This window comes from Onychostruthus taczanowskii, unplaced genomic scaffold, assembly GCF_017590055.1.
Source record: "Onychostruthus taczanowskii isolate IOZ18803 unplaced genomic scaffold, ASM1759005v1 scaffold58, whole genome shotgun sequence".
NCBI lineage: Eukaryota > Metazoa > Chordata > Aves > Passeriformes > Passeridae > Onychostruthus > Onychostruthus taczanowskii.
Window position 1 is genome coordinate 8,768,102 of NW_024503457.1, and position 21,962 is coordinate 8,790,063.

Genomic DNA, 21,962 nt, shown 5'->3' on the forward strand with positions numbered 1-21,962 from the left:
CGCCGCTGACGCGGGGGGCGGGCGGGGAAGGGGAGTGAGAGCCCCGGGGGAGCCCGCACAGCCCCCGCGCCCCGCGGGTCCGCCGTGCCGGAGCGCCGCGCACAGGTGAGGACGGCAGCGGCGGTCAGCGCGTCCCGCTGCCCCTGCGCGCCCCGCGCCCCTGCGGACCGCCGGCTCGGCTCCAGGGGGGGGTCCGGGGACGGGCGGCTCCTCAGCCTCTGGAGCGGCAGCACGGCGGAGGCGCTTCCCCTCCCCGCGGGTCTCTGCGGTGTCGCCGGCGGGAGGCTGGGGGCCGTCCTGCTCCGCCATCTGCCCGCCCGCTCTTCTCTGCGCTCCCGTGCACCTGCGTGGCGGTGCGGGGAGCACCGGCCGCTCCTCCGCAGGACTTGCTGCCGCCCTCTCCCTTCGCCCGCTGCTCGGGGCTGCCCGCGGGGCTCCGGGGCAGAGCGGCGCTGCGCCCTCTCCCTCTCCTGCTGGGGGATACCCGCTCCCCACCCTTCCTCCTCGCCGCGCTGGGATCGCAGGGGCGTTCGGCGGAGTTTGCAGTTTCCTGTGTCTGTTCCTTCCCCCGCAGCCTCGCCGCGATGCCCCGGGCGCCGCGCAGCTCCCGGACCGGCGCTCTCCCTCCCCGCCTCCCTCCGTCCCCGTCAGCTCTCGCCCTCTGCCGCCCGGCAGAGCTGGCGGTTCCCGGTGCCCGTCACCCCCCCGATTTTTCGCTTCCCCGACGAGACAGCTGCGACCGGGGCGGAGGGACAGCGGGGAAGGTCCTGACTGACTCGGACGGTTTCCACGGAGGCAGCCGATGCTCCTTCCCCGGCTTTGAGGGCTGCGGGATGCCAGGGCGGCGGGTGGCGGCGGCCGGCTGCGCACCGCGGCTGTGGGGGAGCGCGTCAGTGGAAATACGGCGGAAAATCCCCTGTTTAGCAGGTCCCCGCCGCCTTCTCCTTTTAGCTGCCGTTTCCTCACGGGCCGTTCTTCCGTGCCTTCAAGAGCAGCCTGTTCAGTGCAGCCGTGCTACCGCGGTAGGTGATTTCGCACCCTCCCGGCAGGATGGGGTCTGGCTCATCCTCTCGGAAGTCTGGCACGCTTCGTGCTGTGATCCCGCACCATCCAACCCCTCAGCAGCTATGTGAAGAGCCTTTGCAGGCGCACTGGAGTGTGTCAGTTTTTATGGTTTGCGGTTGGGAATATGCTTTGTATGTATTTTGGGAGTGTCTGGATACAAGCAGAAACTTCTTGGTTTATTTAAGACGTGATTCAGTAGGGTTCTGCTCCACATCCGAGAGGTGCCGGCACCTTCAGCACCCTTAGCCTTCGGCATCCAGCCGGGTCATTCCCTTCGGTCTGCAGGGGGAAAGAGTCGGGTCGTAATGGTGCTGGCAAATTTCATAGGCATCATCTGTCTAGTTATACCCTATCATACTGTCATCTCAAACTGGATTATTCCTCCATTAAATTTGTTTAGATTGTGCTGTAAATTATTGAACAAACCTAAAGTGACCACCTGGGACTTAAATAATTTACGTGCAACTACACATGTGTTTCTGCTGGTTTAGCTATATTACATTTTTAAAAGCTGGTACACATGTGGTTTATGCGTGGCCTTGATGTATGCAGTTTGATATAGTGAAAAGCTTAAATAATCATCTAAGTACTGCTGAGCTGTAGCTGAGCTGCTGATGCCTGTGCTAAGAGGAGTGGTTACAACACCCGAAGAGAAGGATGAAAGCAGAACCAGCCAACTCAAACTCATGATAGTTATTGATTTGACACAATGTTGTGCATACTGACTGCTGGCTGAATCAGGTTGCTACTGTTCCTTTTACTTTTTGTTTTCTGAATTTTTTCTGATTCTTTTTTTGAGGATTCAGGTAGCACAATGAGAGGCCTTGATCACAGCATCTTGATTTTGTTGCAGCAAATATAAAAATTATGCCTGTGTTTTCTGGAAAGGCAGACAGTTCCTTGCGTTATCGGATAATATTTCTACTTGCCTGGTTGCCCTCTCTTGTTTGCATGTTGGACCAGCTGCCAGTTGCCCTCCCTGGGATAATCCCTCTAGCTTGCAGCCTTTGTGCACACCTGAACTGCTCCAGAGAGGTCTGTCTGATGCTAAAATAATGGGGAAGCTAAGTAACAGTTTCAGGATACTGAAACAGGGTAACAACATCCTTGCTTCAGAGAAACTTCATCTGATTTGAACTGTTAGTCTTGGTATCCTAGTCACTTACTCTGGTAGTTTGGGGATCACGTGAATTTCCTAAATTCACATAGACAGTCCTTATAAAACTTGGGGACTTGGGATCTTTGCCTCTCCTTGCTATTAAAGTTTATCAAGACAATTGTCATTGCCAATACTTCTGGCTTTTATTGTGTCCCTCTCCCCTTCAGAATGCTGGTACTGATGATATTTCTTGGCATTCTATGCTCTCTGTGTTGGCTCTTTGTAGGTGTCTCAGTTGCCCTTATCTGTCATTGTGTTGAGCTTGGCTTTCTCATATCATAAGGTGTTTTGCAGTTCTTTCTATTCCAGTTCTTTATTTTGTTTTTCACTGAATTTTACCATCCACTGTGTCTGCTTCCCATGTGCTTGCATTTGTTCCCTTCCTCGTAGGTACTGTGTGCTTTCTGAGTTAATGTTTAAAGCCACAAACCTATCTGTGCATGAAGTTCCTCAAATAGAGCACGTTACTGGCATTATAGGTGAGGTAACTGTGGTCCAAAGGTAAACACTTCCAGTAATCTAGATGATGTGACTGAGATTAGAACACAAGAGTGTGTGGTTCTGCAACTTTATTGATCGTTTCCATTCTTTTGTTAACCATGTTTGTTGGTTATGCCTTGTTTTGTGGGCCCGTTGGTAGAGGTAATATGTGCTGTGATGTAATCTTGGGAAGAATAGTTCAAATTGGACTGGAATCTATTGGTGCTATAATAATAAAGAGTGGAGTTTTTTCCCCTGTTGTTCTGAATGCAGCAAGGCAAGAAGGTGACAGAGACTGCTTCCAAAGAAAATGCAGAGCAAGTTATTTATTGCTGAGTAACATACTTGTATCAGATATAGTTTATAGTGGGGGAAAAAACTTGGCAGTGCCTTGAAAGAATGTTGTCTGCTAATGTTTGACTACTGTGGAGATGATTTAATACTTTGAAAACCTCTCCCCTCTCTTTTAAAGTCGGTTTATTTATTGCCCTGTATACTCTCTTTGTCTTGCTTAGGACAGTGTGATTAACACAACTGGCTGTGTTTGGCCAGTTGATGATTTTCTAATACCAGGATATGGAACCTTCCTGAGGGATAAAACTGAACTGTGGGTAACTTAGGTTTTATGTTTATGCCTGTGTGGTATAGAGGAGCACACCATGGTTTTTTGGGGGCTTCTGGGTTGATGCCAGTTGGTATGGATTGAGCGGTCTCTGCACGTGGGACTGTGGTCTGTGCTTTAGCTGCAAATGAGATAGGGAAAAATGGTTGTGGATGGATCAAATCATCTTGCACTGAGCAAAGATGAGAGATGTAGGTTTGTACGTGGTGTTCAAGGCTCTGGTCTCTCAACTCGCTGGAGATGGTTCTGCTCCTGCAGTTACATGAGACCTCACTGATTTCAGAGGGGTTTTGTTGAAATGAGGTCTTAGGAGTGGGGCCTTGAGTTACTGCATCCTGAAAACAGCTTTTGTAGCAGTTTGACACGTGCCAAGTGACATATGACCTTCCCTTGAGTTGAGAATCAAATTTTAATGTTGGTGATGTGTGTGTTTGTCCTTTGGTGACCAAATTCCTGTGAAATACAGCTCCCCCAGATGCAAATAGTCTTAGGAAAGGCACACATTAATCTAACATGTTCTATTCTCTGAGCCAAGACTGAGGCAGTGAGAGGGTGGTGCACCTAAGACCTAAGCAAAGATGTAGTATATTTTGGTTCTTGGGGGACTCTTCTAAGTATTTTCGGCATAATCTGTTAAAATTTTGTTTCCTTTAAACAGGACTAGAAGAATAAAGGGAAGCTGGATGGATGAGAACTAGAAGAAAGCGTACAGCAGTTTGGAATGGATTGATTTATGATACATCTGATATGTGAGAGCTACATTTCATGTTGCTGTTGTCCAGCTGCTGCTGGAGTACTTCAGCTGACTTCATTGCAGCAAGCCCAAGTGACAGGTCCTCTCCACTAGCAGAACATAAGCAAGTGTGATGCTGAAATGAGATGAGGCTCCGAAATGGAACTGTGGCCACCGTGTTAGTTTTCATCACTACTTTCCTCAGTTTGTCCTGGTATACTGCATGGCAAAATGGGAAAGGTAAGGAAAAAGCTCCAACACCTGATCTCCTTCATGTGGCTGCATTTCTGTGTGCTGCTGCTGTGTGTTAGCAATCTGTAAATTGCTTGTTGACTGGCTCTTCTACAGAAAGTACTGCCTTGGTGAGAAATAAACACTTGCTAATAAGTTCAGGAAAATTAACTTTGAGTGGTCCTCATTTAAAAAGGGAAAAAAAAAAGGTACCTTAAAAACAAGTGCTGCACTTGGAGGAATGGGTTGGTCAAAACTGAGGAGTTGTAGTTCGCTTTTATTATTTTTTTGTTTCCTGGTTTATGGTTGATGGAGAAACATATGTTTGTTTTTGGTTGGTGGTTTATTTATTTATTTTCGTGTGTAACATATGGCAAATGGACCCAACTAGAGAATGTTATTTTTGGTTCTGCTTTCTGTCTTCCCTGGTGGTTTACTGATGGCAGTGGCAAACTGCCAATCAGCATTGTTGAAAGACTTTTATTGCTGTCTTTGAAAAAAAATTTAAAATACTTTTTGTTCAAGTAGCATGTAAGAAGTGAAATAAAATTATGAAATCCACTAGATAGTAGGAAATGCATCTATTAAAATAATGAGAAATTTTATAAAATACTTAAGTAACTGTTTGGTATAGAAGACTTTCATCTGTTTATATATCTTTGATCTTACTGCACTCCCTGTGAACCCTGAAAAATTCAGTTTTTCTGAGGGTTGGGATTGTTTATGAAAGTAGGTGATTTGGTTTTGTCCTTCAGTAAAGCAAATAAACTTGTTCAGCAATGTTTTCTAGAAGAAGAAAGGATTGGTTTTTTTATTTTATAAACATCTGATCTCTTGAAAAATAGTAGACTGTCCTTCAAAGATCAAGTAATTTTAAAACTAATAATCATCTTCAGTGATTGTTTGTTCTGATTGTTCTGCAGAAAATCTTATTTTCAGTTGTGCCTCAAGTCCAATTAGAGGAAGCTGAGGTTTTCCAGGAATACTGTCTATTGTAGCATGGCCAACTATTAAAGTATAAAAGAAGCAGATGAGTTCTGTGGCATGCTGAATTTTTTTTTTCCATTGGACATTTGTGGAAGAAGCAGATGCTTTGTGGTGTGATCTGTGCTGTAGCAGTTGGTTGGTAGGCTACCCTTCTGAATGCAAGCAGCAGGAAAAATGTCAGGTTCTCAAGGTTATGGTAACATATAGAATTTTTAATTAGACAACAAAAACGTACATGTGGCTAAGACAAAAAAAGGGTGTCTGAATGGCACTGGAAGTAGTACTTTCTTCATTTTGACTGCTAACCAATTCAATAGTTACATTTTTACTAATTTCTTCCTTAAGAAATTAGTAAGAATTTTGTTCTCGCTTCAGCAAAGATATGTTTCTACGAAATTCTTCCAAATGTTTTTTTCTTTCTTACCTGATATATGACTTACAAGTCTTGTTCTCTTTTGTCAAAGCATGACACAAAGAAAAGTCTCTGCTAAATCAACAAAAGCTCGCTATTTGGAGAGTATAGGATGTATGGCACTTTGCCACAATTTAAGCTTTTGTTAGTTGGACTGCTCTATTTTTTCATACGTTCGTTTTCCATCTGAATGCTTAAAATCAATACTTTCTTAATGCTGGTATAAAAGTTCTGCATTTATCTTCTTCAAGATCTTGCTGTTGAGCATTAAGATGACAGTTTGTGAAATAAAAATCAGTGTAACAGGACATCAGTAATTTGTTAGTCTCATAACTGTGATTTGTGATTAATTAAAGTCTAAATAATATTGTTCAAGAGACATTTATACATAGAACATTGGTTTTTTATTTTTTCACAGGTTATTCAAAATCAAAACAGATTTGAGTTAATTCAGTACCACATTTTCAATCAATGCACTATGGAAAGGTTTCAGAAACTGATGATAAATATTTGCTAAAGTTATTTTTTCCAGTTCAATGTAGTTTTATGGCCTTGTGGGATGGTATTTTAATTCATTGATAACATTTTCATTACAAAATTTTGAGCGGCTAAGTTAGAAACACACATAGCTTGCTGTTCCCATTCACTGAAGGGCTGTGGGGTGTCACATTCTTTGATCATCATTTCTTTTCTTTTATTGCATTTAGATTCCTGTAGGTATTTGTCAGTCTTTGGACTGCAAATTAAATCTACGGTTAGAAAGAAAATGCTATTTTGCCCTTTCTTAAAGAAGAAGCTACCCCCCTCGCATTGCTCAGTGATAACTAAAACAAACTCTGCTTTTTAAAGCAGAAGCATAGTGCTTTTTTTTTTTAAACTACCCTAATCAGTTTTCAAGTGATTTATTTTAATTTAGAAACTAAGATCTTGGATAATTGTCACTTAAAATGCAGTGTCATTTGTAGAATACCAATTAGACAGGGATGATATGATATTTTTGTAGATCATACCCTCCTCTAGTAAATATATGTGGACTTAGTCTATGCAGGATAGAATTTGGACACTTCTAAGTGAAACAGACTTTTAAAGCACAAAAGTTTGTCTCAGCAGAACAATGCTTGACAAACTTTAAGATGTGCTGAGAAGTTGTCAGGAGATGAAGGAAATATTCTGTTTGAAGTGCCATTGCTGGAAAGAGCATGGCTGTATCTTACCAGAGGTTTGATTATGTGAATAACATTTCACAAGTCATATATTGCTATTTGCATGAAATGGCCAGTTATATGATTTTGCTTTTAAAATAACCGTGTTTGAAGAAGGTTGACTGAAATATCTTCGGTCACTGGTGAGTGTGTTCAAAATTAGTCCGAGGTCTTTGTTGCTTTCTGGACTTCTGGACAGTGTAGAAGCACTGGTGTTGTAAGGAAGCAGTACAAGTCCTGAATGCACCTGGGAAAGACCTCTCCTGGGGGATTCTTGCAAATCAGTTGAAAGACCACTTTCTAGGGTTTAAAATGTGCTATGGTTAGCATGAGTGAAGTACATGTTGGAGATGGAATCTTAAAAAATGTTGATTATTGTGGTGTGCAGAAGAAACACTTTTAAAGGATCTGCAGTCACTTCACAGTCACAATTAGTTCAGTGTAAGATGTCCTTGAGTTCCTCTTAAAAATGAGCTCTTATGCAAGGAATAACTTTATGCTTAATACCATCTCTTCTGACTGAATTGTGTTTTCTGGTACTACTGACCTGCTCAGGGTCACTGTCTTCACCACCTCATTTGTGAGCTCTAGAAATATGGTGGGTTTTTTACCCTGAAGGTACTGCTCTTAAGAAGATCTAACCAGTACAGAACAGTACTGCATACCTTTAGACCAGTCACAAAATTTACATCAAAGCAGTTTGTGCTATGTAAAATGTGTAATTTTGATGTTTTTTTCTTTATTGTGACTTTTGGTCTGAATACATAATGTTCCAGGAAGAGCCCTGTGCTCCATAATGCTAAAGAACCTCCCCGTCTTGGATCTGCAAACTTCCTGATGGCTGTGGAAATTGAGAAGAAGGTAAATAACTTTACTGAATTAGTGCAGGCATGGTAGGATGGAATTCAAGTATTTTTTCATTTAAAGTATGTGACTTTTATTCTCTGTCAAAGACAGTTGTTGGCAGTGTCTTGCATCACTTCTAGGAGATGTTTGGCTGCTTGAAGTGTTGAGAACAGATACTGCAATATCTATTGTGAAAACCTGATGCAATTTAGTCCTTCAGAATTGGCTAAACTATGTAGTTTTCGCAGCACCCTGAAACTATTGGTGTATTTAATCATTCTTCTTTAATGATGAAGAATTGGTTGAAGACCTTCTGGATTTCAGTTCATCCAGGGGTGTTGTCATAACTGCAGGATTTCCTCACTACATGGGGATGGCTTATTTTGGTACACCAATACAAATTCCCATGTGAAGACCTCCAGGAAAACTTTTGAGATACTTATCTAGCTTCCTGGTTCACTGAACAGTCACTCATGCTTAAGTAATGAAGGTTGAATGTGGTTTTTTATAAGCATGAAGTTTTCTCTTGTTTGAGAAGAAAATGTCCTGGGCTTTATAATAAAAATGTCATCTTCTCTTCTCTGTCTGTTTTCGCAAAATTAGAATTGCAGTGGTGATTCTCAGCCACAATAGTTGTAAGTGTTCAAAAACATCTAAACTTAGCAAGGATAACAAAACCTAACTGTGACTAAAACAAAAAACCTCAGCCAGGGGTGGCTAATTTCGGAGTAAGAAGCAGCAATATTTATCCCCAGAGGAAGAAGAGTCCTACAGGAAGAACCACAGAGGAAACAAGGCAAGGAGGACAGAATCTGTCCTATCTATCTATCTATCTATCTATCTATCTATCTATCTATCTATCTATCTATCATCTTCCCCCTTGGCAGTAGTTATGCAATATTCTCATTAAGAAAAGGTGAAAAATCTGAGATACATGTATTTTACGACTATAACCCACCTCACTTTCTACATGGATCCTAGGAGAAGCTGTTATGCAGCTAAATGCTGCTACAGCCTTCTGTCTGCATGTTCTAATCTTCAGAGTTAGACACTCATTTCCCACTGATGTATGAGTTAAGACCAACCAACCAAAAAAGTTAAATGGACTACAAACTAGGAGGAGTAAAGGGGAAGGGAAGGGACGGGCTGGGATGGTAAAGTGGAAAGTGCTTATAAGAATTTATGCCTGTTTGAAGAAGAAGGGGTCTTTCATTTCTGTTAAATAGAAGGAAAATGTTGGTTTCCTTTGGAAATTCTGTTGCATATCTTCCAGGAGCTGAAATTAAAGGAAATAAGAATTTCCTTCTTTTTAACACCAGCACATGAATGTTGTTCTGTTCTTTATCTAAAATAAACTTCAAGCTTGTTTTCAACAAGAAATTGGCCTATAGCTTACTGGTACTAAAAATAGTTTTATTTCATTAAAGCTAATCAGGAATGTAGGTTTGGTTACTGGTAGTGAACACCCTGTCCTGGGTGAATACTACAGAATATACAGAGCTGTATAGCTGTTGAGGTGGGACAGTATTTAGGTCTGCAGCATCTTTGTGTCTGTCTTATGACTGCTGCAGGAGAACTCCTCTGGCAGCCGTGATTTTTGGAGAACTGCAGTGAAAAGGATTGCTACCAAAGGGGTTTTGCAGCACTGCCTTGCTCCTTACATTTTTTGTACCCTGCTAGCTAGGTTAGCTCATCTGTTTATGGGATTATAAAATTTGGTTGCTACCAGAGTATTTAATGGGATTGGGCTTAGCCAGCATCTTGAGATACTGCTCTTGATTACAGCCTAGTGTTAGAGTTGGGGAAAGCCCGTACTTCTGCTCAGTGTAGCTTCTCAAAATTCTTCTTCAGCCCTTCAGAGTCTACCGTGCTTCCATGAGATATCCCCTCTTCCATCCAGCCAAATAAAGATTGCCTCCTTCTTAATGCTACATTAGTGTTAAGGAGTCTTATTTTTACCAATTTTTGGTAGCAACTCCTCCAAAGTGCTGGTTGCTGCTCACATCCAGAGACTATTGAGACTGTCATGGGTGTAATTTAGCCAAGCCAGGAAAGAGAGTTGCATCTGACACAGCTGCTCATACCTTACTGTAACATTTTTAGGTGAGTAAAAGGGGCTTTGCAATGATCTGTCCTTTTTTAATGGCAGTTGATATTTTCCTTAGTGAATCTAGATGATTAGAGGCAGAGAATTCTTACTGGATTTCAAACAAGATCATGATGGGAGGAGCAGCAAAGGTAGACAAAGAGATTGAAATTTAAAATTGATTAAGGAAATTGGAGACCGAGTCAGGAAGTGGGGTGAACAGTGGGTTGAAGATAGGTGAAAGTTCCCCAGTCAAAACATGGGGTGCAGTGAAAAAAAAAAAAAAAAAGAAAATCAAATGTGTACATGAAGAATTGGGAAGTTTTATGTTGGCATTACAGGTAGGAATGATAGTCATGCTACATATGACTCATCACATTATTGCAGAAAACAATGGGAGTTGAGCAAAAAAGAGGTTTAAGGAAATACGTATGAAGTCTACTGCTCCAACAAGACACAGGAAATCTTTTTGCTCTGCTTTGTACTGTGTCTGCTTCGAAATGGAGCACTGGAAAGAAAATAGATTCATTAGATGGGGTTCAAAGAAACAACAAGTGATCAAAGATCCAGAAAGTCTGCCCTGTAAGGGAAGGGTCAGTGTCTTGACATTCCTTACCTGAAAGGAGATGTGTGAGGTGAGAGACAGGAAGATAATTTTCAAATATTTTAAAAGTTATTGCCAAGAATTTCATGTCAAAAAAAGAAAAAAAAACAAAAGACGTAATCTATTGCTTGTGGCCATAGTGAATAATAGGATCTAAGGGACTGAAATTGAATGGGAGAGGAAGGTTTGATAGTGGACAGTTTTTGTAGTGGCAAGTACAGTTACATATTAGAATAGAGTATTGGGGAAGAATTGGTGGTGAAGAATTTCCATGTAGGCAGTTTCAAGAATAGTTAAACCAGTAATGACAAATAAATGATAACTTAATTGGTACCAATAGAGATTTGGGCTAGCACAAAAAGAGTGAGTTATACTGATTTTTAAAGTCAGTATGACACTTCCAAAATAAGTCTTAGCTAGGGAAGACCTACAGCTGGCAGGAATGCTCCAGCTTTGGAGTATCAATTGTGGTGAAATTAATTTTGAGTGGGGGATTGGAAAAGATGACCCCCAGAAGTCCCTTCTAACCTAAACTATATTAGTTATTCTTGGCATTTGCCAGGTTTATCTCTCCTTATGCCAAGAGCAACACGACAGTGTGTTTCATTACTAAATAATATTGATGTTTGCATGAGATATGTGAGAGTTGCCCTTTGTTATAATATAATTTGATCCCTTAAAATACATAAAATATTTGCCTCTGTTTTAGCAGATTCCCTTATCTGTTTGTTTTTAGTCTCCTACTGTTACTAACAATAAGCAGCCACTTCTATAGCTAGGAGCCATGAACATACTGTGTTAGAAAAACATCAAAAATTGACTTACTTTTATTTTCAAGTGTGATTTTTTTTTTTCCTTCCTTCCCCCCCCCCCCCCCCCCCCACAGTTTGGAGTAGTATCTTACTCAGTAACCTTTTTCCTGCTGTGTAATTATGACTTTATTTGCTACCGGGATGACAAAAAAGCTTTTTTCATTATTGATACAATCTTTAGGACTAGAATCCTGAAAGTTGTTTTTCTTTTTTTTTTTTTTTTTTTTTAAGATGATACACTGGTAAGTCTGTAATTTAGCTTTGTCTATAATGCACTATATTTTGTTTTCCTGAGCATGGCAGAAAGTGAATAGAAAGCAGTTTCCTTGCTCACAGTGAAAGGCTTTATTCCAGCTAGTCTCTGCCTAAAAAGCAATTACTCTGCAGTACTTTAGAGCTGTGCTGCCAGCTGTTTTTCTGGTTGTCTCCTCAGCTTTCATGCAGATTTCTGCCTGTTCCTGTGGATGCTTCCCACAGATGTGCCACCCATCCATCTAACTGTAAACAACAGAACCCCTCTTTTTTGCTTGTGACAGTATGTAATTTTATTATATAATGCTCAAAAATAACTTAAAAGTTTTCAGTGCCTATCAAGCATAAATTTTGCTATAGTCACCTGCAGATACATTGTGGTCTTACATATCAATGCCATGGATGTGTGTGTTTCCTCAGGCAGTTCAGAGATGGCCTGAACTCTTATCTTTTTTTCCATTACAAATGACTAGTGAAGTACTTGTGCCAATAAACAGCCCTCATACTTGGTTGCACAGCCCCTGGAGACAAACTATAGAGCTACTGTTAGGGAGAGATTTGAATAAAACAAATGTGATGGGACTACATTTGAATTACAAGGTTGTTGTTAATTTGCAGCAATGTGTGAGCATGGTGAAGCTTTGATCCTGAGTTGCTTGCAAGGAGGACAAGTTAGAAGGAATATTCTGTTCTCAGAAACAGTTTGTTCAACACAGTTGTCAAGGCACAAAGAAACAAGGAGTGTCAGCAACCTCAGCCCACTAGCGTGTGTGGAAACAATAGCCAGACTTCCGCAATGACTTGAGTTTTGTGCCCAGGCTATTAAGAATTTCTAAAAGTTTCAGCTCTTAAAATAGTGCTGGTAATTTTGAGGTTGTAGCACTCACTCCTCTGACCAGTTATTTTTGCTAGATGAATTTTCTTCTAATGTATTACTATGTTAAACATTTGGCTGTAGGTCAATCGTTACTAATCTCTTTTTAGTTTAGGAAGCTGTGTTTTCTTGTTGGGTTTTGTTACAAGGGTTCCTGCCTTATATGTATATGTTTGTTTCTGAGAGGAGGGAAAGGAATGTTTTAAAGTAAGAGCATCTTGATTTACGTGTACAGAAACTCACTGAGTTACTGACAGTTCTGTAGTAGAAACAAATCATGTTAAAGTGTTTGGAAGCTTTCAGGTTATCAGAAGAAGTTGCTTTTTCTGTGTTCTACTTTGCTGTGTATTGTGTTTCCTTGCCACATTGTACTCCAAGTTAACTATATTGAGAATATTCAGCATCTTAACCCTCAAAAATCCTGAGCCCTGAATGTTCAAGAATATGTGAGCATAATAATGTGATAATCTTTGGACAAGGTTTGAGACACATACACATGGGTCTTTCTGGACAAGACTTCAATTTCTGCATGGAAATTTTGCCCGGGCAGAAATTCCTACAGATGCAGAGCCTGCAGCCTGGATGGGTGGGTGCTTCTGCACAGGCATCCTGTTGCTGATGAGGTTGCTGCATGACCAGAAACTCCAGTTCTGTACACACAGACTGAGCGTGCACAGCAAGTGACACCTTTGGGAAACTTTATGTAAGTGCATATTTGTGATAAGTAGTTGCTGAGCAATTACACAACAATGCTCAAGTCCATGTGCTTGGGATGTCTGAGAGGGGTCAGCCACCCAGTTACCACACGGTTGGTTGCTGTGTGTGCTGTGAGTCACATTCTGGAGGATGTGTGGAGGTGCGTGTGTTGTAGAGTTTGTTTGCGTGGAAGCATCAGGGTTAAACGTTTTTGCTTTGCACAAAGGTTGTTTGCACTCTCTGTTGATGAGAGAGGCTCTGCAAGAAATAGGGGAGACCTTTCTGGAATTCACATGTGTACACACATGCTGGTAGAATAACTGCTTTCTCATAGGATGGAAGCATCAGGGTTAAACGTTTTTGTTTTGCACAAAGGTTGTTTGCACTCTGTTGATGAGAGAGGCTCTGGAAGAAATAGGGGAGACCTTTCTGGAGTTCACATGTGTACACACATGCTGGTAGAATAACTGCTTTCTCATAGGTAGACTCCCTCGGGTCAGGGCTCATTTTCCCTTGTTCTCCTCGTCCACATTGCTTTACTGAGTTGTATAGAATGCTATTTTATATTACACAAAGACCCTGAAAAAGGGACTAATGCTTTACTCTGTATTTGTGGTATGTTGCTTTAGATCTTGCTGTATTTAACTCAGTTTGAGGAAAGCGTTTAACTTGGAACAAGCTGTAACTGAATGGAGGACTTCTCTTGTTGTGTTTTGGGGATCCAGTAATTAATTGAATTGGGTTTTGTGGTATTTCAGCTACCTATAGATTAAAGTGATCAAAGGTTTGAATTGGGTGAAGCTGAGAGTTTATTCTTATGCAGGACAACACTTGATGTTAGGACATTCACAGAATGTTTAGTTAAGGGGTTTAAGTTGTTTTAAGTGCAGTCGTAATATCTTGGGTAATGAATGTAGGATGGCTTTTTTCAAAATGGCAATTTAATGGCAATTTTTTCAAAAATTGCATTTAAAACATGCTTCTGTATCCTCTTTTTTACTCTGTCATTCCTTCATAATACTGTTTTATTTTGGCTTGGTTCAAATTTACTGCGGAATAAAAATTGACGTTGTATTCCTCTGAGTTGGGAGGAATACTCCGTGCTGCCACTGCTCACGTTCCGCTAACTGCGTGGGTGCAGAGCTGCTGCAGCGCTGCTGCTGCTGGGGGTTACAGGCAGGTGCTGTTCTGGGGTAGAAGGTCTGTTATGTATGGGAAGACATACATGGGGAACAACATTATGGCTAATGTGTGCTTGGGCTGAATGCTGGTTTCGAGGGCTGGGGCAGAGGAGCAGAGGGGCTTGGGGTGTGGAACAGAGTCTTGGGAAAGAGCAGGGGCTGCTCTGACAGAACCTCCTGTAAGTGAGGAGGGGTGGAAACGGCTGGAAATCAAATCTGTGAAGCTTGTGTGGATGCAGTACCTGTGTTTGAGCTTGGGGTACCTTCCCCACCTCACAGCCTTGGAGCTCTCTAGGCACACAAACTTAGCAGAGTGCCAGGTGAGAGAGATGGCTTATTTAAAACTCAGGCACTTAACATGTAAATTGTTATGCCTTCGTTTTGGACTTTTCATGATATTGCTGGTTCAGTCCTTCAAAGTGTAATACAAACTGCTTGTGATTGTGTTCATAGTTGTATTTTTGTACTTGGTATTTTTTTAATTAGGGGAGAATAGCTCACATATTCTGGCAAGAATCTGTGCTTCAGCTTTTTGCTTTTATCTATAACTGGTGTTGTGGTACATCCTAATTTCTTGTCCATGCTGTTGTTATTGTTAGATCTGCCATAGAAGAAAAAGGCATTAAAGGCTACCTGGCTTTGTCGTTTATTGAGGCATTATAGATGCATTTTTCAAATGGAAGTTGGATGTAGGAGTTTGTTGTTAGGTTAGGTTGTTATACCAAAGGGGAGTGTTGCCGTTTGTGTTGTTCAGGTGGAACTGCAGAGTGTGTGGCCGATGCAGTTGACTCTACCCTTCATTCTCAAAAAAACCCCTAACTTTATAGCAAATTGATTTATATACTGCAATAATGGTACAAAAGTAAAGGACACATAATGAAAACTTCTATGGCTCTATTGTTTTGCATCTTTCAAAATTAAAAACTGAATTTTTCATCCAATTTTGGCAGTGCAAAACTTTTTGGGAGCAAATCTTTAACAAAACACAAAGTTCTTCCTGTAAGAAAAATTGAAAACTGTTTTTCAATTAATCTTTATTAAGACCATGCTTCTTAGATCTCTTCTTCTATGGGAGCAATACTACACTGTGCCAGTTCTTCTACAAACTCCTTGTTTCCTTGTTGCAGAAAAGATCAGTATGAAAATTATAATTCTATTCAGAAATGTTAACCCATTTGCAATACAAATGGTGCCATATTTCTCAGTGGTGTTGTAGCATCACAATGTTCAACAATACTGATTAAGAGTACTATAGTGGAAAAAAAAATTAATATGTAATTAGCACAGAGATTTGGAAAATTTTAACCAAAATACTAATTTTCTGCACTGAGTATTTTGGAGACTCTACTTGTCACCAAAAACATTTAAAATTTCACCTTCTTATACCTTGTGGCACACACATTCTAATGGCTTAGTCAAGGCTAACTAGAAGCTCAGTAGTGCCTTCTCTAACGTTGTGCAAACATCTTTGTTTCAAGACCATTGTTTTCCTGTTTATGAGGCAGCTGAGATTAGCTCAGTTGATTGGAGCATGGTGCTAGTAACACCCCATCCAGCCTGGCCTTAAACATTTCCTGAGATGGAGCATCCACAGCTTCTCTAGGAAACTTGTGCCTGTGCTTCACACCCTCATAGTAAAGCATTTCTACCTTGCATCTGATCTAAACCTACCTTTTTCAGTTTGAGGCCATTTCCCCTTTCCTGTCACTGCTTGCCATTGTAAATGGTCCCTTCCCAGCTTTCTTCTTGCCTCCATTTATGTACTGGAGGTGCTGTAATGTTTCTCTTCCAGGCTGAACAACCCCCAACTCTCTCAGCCTTGTCCTCATAGGAGAGGTGCTCCTCTGACCATCTTTATGACCCTTCTCTGGACTCTCTCCAACATGTCTGTGTCTTTCCTGTGCTGGGGATTCCAGAGCTGGATGCAGCACTGCTCGTGGGATCTCAAAGAGGGGCAGGCTCACCTCCCTCACCCTGCTGGCCACACTGCTTTTGGTGCAGCCCAGGACACAGCTGCCTTTGGGGACTACACATGCTCATTGATGAGTCCTGTTGAGCTTCTTGTCAACCAACAGCCCCAAGTCCTTCTCCTTAGAGCTGCTCTCAATCCATTCTCCACCCAGCCTGTGCTTGAACTTGGGATTGCCCTTACCCAGGAGCAGGACCTTGCACTTGGCCTTGTACTTCATGAGGTTCACTTGGTTCCAGGCCCCTCTGGATGGCATCCCTTCCTCCCAGGGTGTCACACACCACAGAGCTTGGTGGTTTTGGCAAACTTGCTGAAGGTACAGTCAGTCCCACTGCCCTTGTCACCAACAGAGATGTTAAAAAGTGCCGGTCCCATGCTGACCCCTGAGGGTGCCACACATCACTGGTCTCCACTTGGACATTGAGACATTGACTGCAACTATCCAGCTAATTCCTTACCCACTGAGGGACTGATCTGTCAAATCCACGTCTCTGCAGTTTGGAGACAGGAATGTTGTGCAGGACTGTGTCAAATGCTTTGCACACATCCGGCTGTTTGCAAGAGGTGAGGGTTAGAGGATTAGAAGAAGCTTGAAGTTCAGTAGGTTATACAAAGTTATATGCAGAGAAATAGTTTTCCTTAAAATAAAAATAAAAACACCACAAAAGAACTCCCCAGGAATTTGAGACCGCTAGATAGCATGATATCTTGATATAGGTATGTGTGCTTGTTTGTAGAAAGTAGCTGAAAGTATTATTGTCTGATTGAGATCTGAGGAGAAACATGAGATGTCACAGATGACTTGTAGTCAAACTGACTCTAAGAGGTCAGATTACTTATGGGGTAATTACATTTGTTTACATGGTCAGCAAATCTGTGAGTGTTTCAGGTGAAGGTGTTGTTTCTTGTGCTGTTTTAACACATGTGAAAGAAATGTGTAACCTAACCTATCAAGGTTGGGTTTTGTTGTTATTTTTAATGTTGAAATTATGATACCATACAGAGATGCTGATTATAAAGCCACACACTGCTCAGATCAGATCAATGGTTATGGCTTCTTTGATATGTCCTGTTAGGAATAAGTGTAATTAGCTGCTGTGTGGTTTTTGGAGGATACTCCTGTTCATTGGTAGCAATAAAATGTATGTATATACATACATCTAACCTAAATGATGGAAGCAAACATAATAAATTAATGTAATGTGTATGCTTAATACATGTTTCTGCAGAAATGTAGAATGGATTGTTTTATTTTAATATGCTAAAAAAGCAATAGAAATGCATTCTTTCACATAATATGCTTCAGTCCTTCAGTGTTGCCAAGAATGCAGGCTAGCTATTGACCTGTCCTTTATCTTAAGTGTGTTTCAGTGTTATGGTTGTAATGTTTGCTTAAACTGGAGCTTTGTGCTTGCTTGAGCAGTATAGTTACAGTCTTCCTTTTTATTTGGCAGTTGGTTTGAAAAAATAATTGTGACATGATGATCTTTGTAAAAGCTGTCACTGTAAATTGTGTTTTTGAGGTAATCCTGTGATGTTGTTGAAGGTTTCCTAGTTTCTTTTACACTGCTGTACACTTTAAATCTTGTGCAAGACATGTCATAAATGTCAAAGTGGGATGTTTTAGTGACAGTTTCTTGAAGGTAATTTTTTTTCACTGTAAAGAGTTACTGTCCAGGTTACATGAATTCAGTGCTTTGTATACTCAGCTGAGCTTTTCTTTTATCAATTTCTTAAACTGAACTCTGTGCAATGAATGTCTACAGCAGAAGTTGCAATAATTTTTGTTCTGCTTTGCTTCTTGGGAATAGAATCTTTGAAGCTTTTATTTATCCCTTAGTGTTTCTGTTCAGGGATAGAGATGTGTTAAATACTGATTGCTTATTGTGGAACAGATTTAGCATATGATTTCAGTGATGTTTTTATATCACTGTCCCCTTAAAGAAGAAATGCCAGTAGAGGTGGCTTTACTTAGTACTGGGAATAAAAGAAGGACCAAGTAGCTGGAACCAAAAAAGCCCTGAGGTTTATATTCATCCATGGTGTGTTGGGCAGTGTTGTTTACTAATCAGAGAAGAGTGAATCCTAGTAAAATTAACAGTCAGATCAGGATAAATAATTTGCAAATGTGTGATTGTGCGATTTCTTTTTTGGAGTTCTTTTTCTGATTTGTTTTGGGGGGGATTGCGGAGTTTTTGGTTGTTGGTTTTTTTGTTGTTGTTTGTTTGCTTGCTTTTCTCCCATCACTGTGACTTGCTGTTCTCTGCTTTAAAGAAGACCTTCAGCTCAAGTGCTGCCAATAACTCTTCTCAAACAAATCATGTGTTTAATTATCCTTATTGTCTGAAGCAAGTGCACAGACAGAGGACCATATGCTTCTATTGACTTGACCTCCTTATTTGTGGGTGTCTGGATTTTCTGATACATTATTTTTTTTTATTCCTTGTGTCCAAAGGAATATTCAGACTCGCTGTCAGCCCTCATCAGGGAAGATTTGAATGTGGTGTCATACTGGATTTTATAATTGATTTGTAAATCTTCCTAATTGTGACATTTCTCTATTGAACAAATTATATATAAAAGCAAAGGTGAGCAATTGCATCTGGAGCCACTTAAAACTCTTCTTGGCTGTTCTATCCAGCTATGAAAATACTCCTTAAGTAAATCATTCATCAGTTGTCACAATTCTAGTTTGGCTGCTTTGGCTTTTTAATTTCTTAGGATTGTTTTTCCTCTAGAAAAATGTTGTATTTTGTGACTTTTTAGAAAAAAAAATATCAAACATGATGTACCATTTCATGCTTCCATTTTGATTGGTAAGCTACATAATTTTTAGTGTATTTATATTAAAGATTGAAAAAATGGAGGGAAAGCAGATTTCCAGATCAAAGAACTATTTACAAGAAAACTGATTCTGAAATTTACAGTTCAAAATAGAAAGGTTTTACCAGTTGATATGACAAAGGATAGTATTCAGATTGCTTAAAAAATTTTAGAGAAAACAACTTCAGCTCCTGCTGCAAAGGAATGTTTAAACAAAAGTCAGGCCCTGAAAGTTTCAAAGCAAGCACTTCAGACTTGTGCTAGTGCACTAAAATTGGCAAGAACAAAAAACATTATTTGTTTATAGAGATCTTTGAAGTGCAAAATGTGAAAAAATTGCAATGAGAAATGAAGTAATTAGAATTATTGAGCTTATTTTTTTACTGAAGTTAGGAAAACCTGCAGAACCTTCCCTCAAAAACAAGTTGTTCTTCACAATGAAAGCTCCTTGAATGAGCACTTTTAAAAATACCTGCAGTCCTGATAAGTACATGTCTATATGGAAAACAAGGGCAATAAAGAGTAGTTCTGATGGATTGTTTTGGTAGATTGAACTAGTGAATTGCTGAAATGACCTATCAATTTGAGTAACAAGATTAGGGATAAAGAAATGACTTGTCCACTTGTTTTCCTGCATCTTGATTTTGTTTGTTTGTTTCCTGATGCAGAGAATGTTTTGTCATGATTAGTAGGATGTGGTTTTTTTATAAATAAACTATCATATTTTCTTGTCTTTAATTTCACAGAGTATTATGCTTACAGAAATTTGCATATTCCCTAATCCCTTCAAAATAAGATATCTTTATGAATAGACATAGCTACAAACTCTGTAACTAAAAAGGCCCACAGAATCTAGTGTTCAAAGAGGACTGATAAAATTTGACCTTGAGCAGTTTTCTTAAAAGCTTTTATTTATAGCATGTCTTGTTATTAGCCTTTACAGTATACTGCTTTATTTGTATTTGCATGGTTGATTGCTTTACTGCTTTGGATTTTATAACTCATCATAGCTTGTTTATAAAAGGTTTTAATTTCACTTTAAGAGCAGGGAAGCTAATTAGCTTTTGTTGAGTAGTCATCCATGGTAATACATTGTAACATTTCAAGGACACCATATATCAGTTTTTAGCCAGTTTTGAGGCAAGTTGGAATCTGATTTGTGAGCACGCTTGAGGTTTAAACTTTGGGGGCAAACTTTGTTAACACCTTCTTTACTGTGCACTGTTTGACATTGCTGATTTATAAATATGATTTGTGCCTCTGTGCAGGTTTTGACACTTGATAATTAGCTCAGCTTGCTACAGTGTTTTGCTGTTTTTGTAAGTCTAAATGTCACAGGAGGATTCCGGAACATCTTTAATATCTCAGTTGTGTGGACATGGCTTTTTGTCTGTGCCTGTGTGATTGGTTTGACGATTCCTCTGCTTGCCTCCCCTCGGTCAGACGTTTGAGATCTCAGTGCCTGGTCTGTGCCTTGTGAATATCTTCTGAGCTCTGGAGTCACTTCCAAGGGGCAATGGAAGCAATGTGCATACTATCTCAGTAAATGCCAGTATGTGTGTTTTGTCTGTACATCTTTAGTGGATATTGCATGACTATACAGTGCAGTAGGAACAGAATTTCATATCACAATAATGGGTAATTGTATTTGCAGTTATAGTTTGCAAAACTTGTGCTAAAGAGAAAGTGTAGCCTTCGTCAAAAAGAGTGTCAGTTTTAAGATGAAATTTAGAATTACTTAAGTGCTAGCATGGTAAGAATTTTATTTTATATCTTAGAGAAATTCACGTTTTTTGGCTGACAATGGAAATAATTTAGTCTCCCAGATATTAGCATAGCAGGATTTTAATTTAAAAGGATATCTGCTCTTAAGAGATGAAGATGAGTATTTTATCATTAATACTACAAATGTGGTGGGTTGTAAGGTACTGGGGTATTATGAACCAAGCATGATCTAAAAAAATTCTTGTTGCTTACATCTGTGGGAATGAAGTGCAGGTCCATGCAGGTATTATCGTGACTTACTGGATACTGATTTACTTGATACTACAACTTCATGGATCACATAAAACATCTGAACTGCTTTTACGGGAAGTGGAGAACTTAATTTTTATACCTCATGTAGCTCAAACAAAGAAATATTCTGTAAGAGCCATGCCAGATTGAATTGGCTGGCGTGTTGACAAATCCCTAATTCACTGAAGAGTAACCTCCTCTCGCCTCACCACTGACTCTGTATGAAACTCAGTGTGGAAACTCACTGCCAGTTAAAACCTTTATTCTCTATCAACCTGCAAACTGATCAACCTCCTTGATGGGAGTGTAATGAATTAATAATTGAAGCTTGTTAGTGCCTCTGACCCATGGCGTGATGGTAACTACTGTAGGGTTTTTATAATGGGAGTAAATGAGTTGTAGAATAACTAATCACAGAAATACCTGAATTAGCACTAACTACAGTGTGTTCTCACGGATTCAAACATTTATTTAATGGCATTTTAATAACTCTTCAACAGGGTGTACAGAAAAATGAATCTTTTGCTGCAGAACCTTTAACTTGTAAAAGCTGAAAGGGTTGTCATTGGGGGGGCATAAACTGTTGCCTTGGTGAATGTAGGACTGTTGCCAGTGAAACACTATTGATTTGAATAATGATTTAAAGTTTCCTCACTTGGACAGAGGAAAAGTCCTGTTGTATCAGGTATCTGTTCCTTCTCTAGGTGTTTTACTTATTGAGTATTTGTGTACAATGCTTTGTTGCCAACCAGAGCCTTTTGTCTGTGTGTCCTGTTCTTTAATGAAAAAAGGGGGTGAGGTTTCTATAGTTCAGTTAGATAAGAGCAAAAAATATAAATCAGGCCTACAATTAATTGGCAAAGCTAAGCCCTCTGTGCTTGGCTTGCTGTCTTTTTTGAGTGCCAGGTCTAT

General features: G+C 40.2%; 1 protein-coding gene across 4 annotated transcripts in view; it reads left to right on the top strand.

Annotated features, from left to right (window-relative positions):
• Positions 1 to 42: 42 nt before the first annotated feature.
• MGAT4A (alpha-1,3-mannosyl-glycoprotein 4-beta-N-acetylglucosaminyltransferase A) overlaps positions 43 to 21,962 on the top strand; it is a 73,343-nt gene continuing 51,423 nt past the window's right edge. The window contains exons 1-3 of one of the 4 annotated variants that reach the window (XM_041418187.1): positions 667 to 1,022; positions 3,985 to 4,299; positions 7,668 to 7,752. Coding sequence is in view for 3 of the 4 variants with exons in the window: in XM_041418185.1 (XP_041274119.1) it covers positions 4,206 to 4,299 (94 nt within the window). In the remaining variant the exon portion in view is untranslated. Of the gene's footprint in view, positions 106 to 666; positions 1,023 to 3,984; positions 4,300 to 7,667; positions 7,753 to 21,962 lie in introns of those variants that run through there. The other 3 variants (XM_041418185.1, XM_041418184.1, XM_041418186.1) reach the window with 3 other exon arrangements.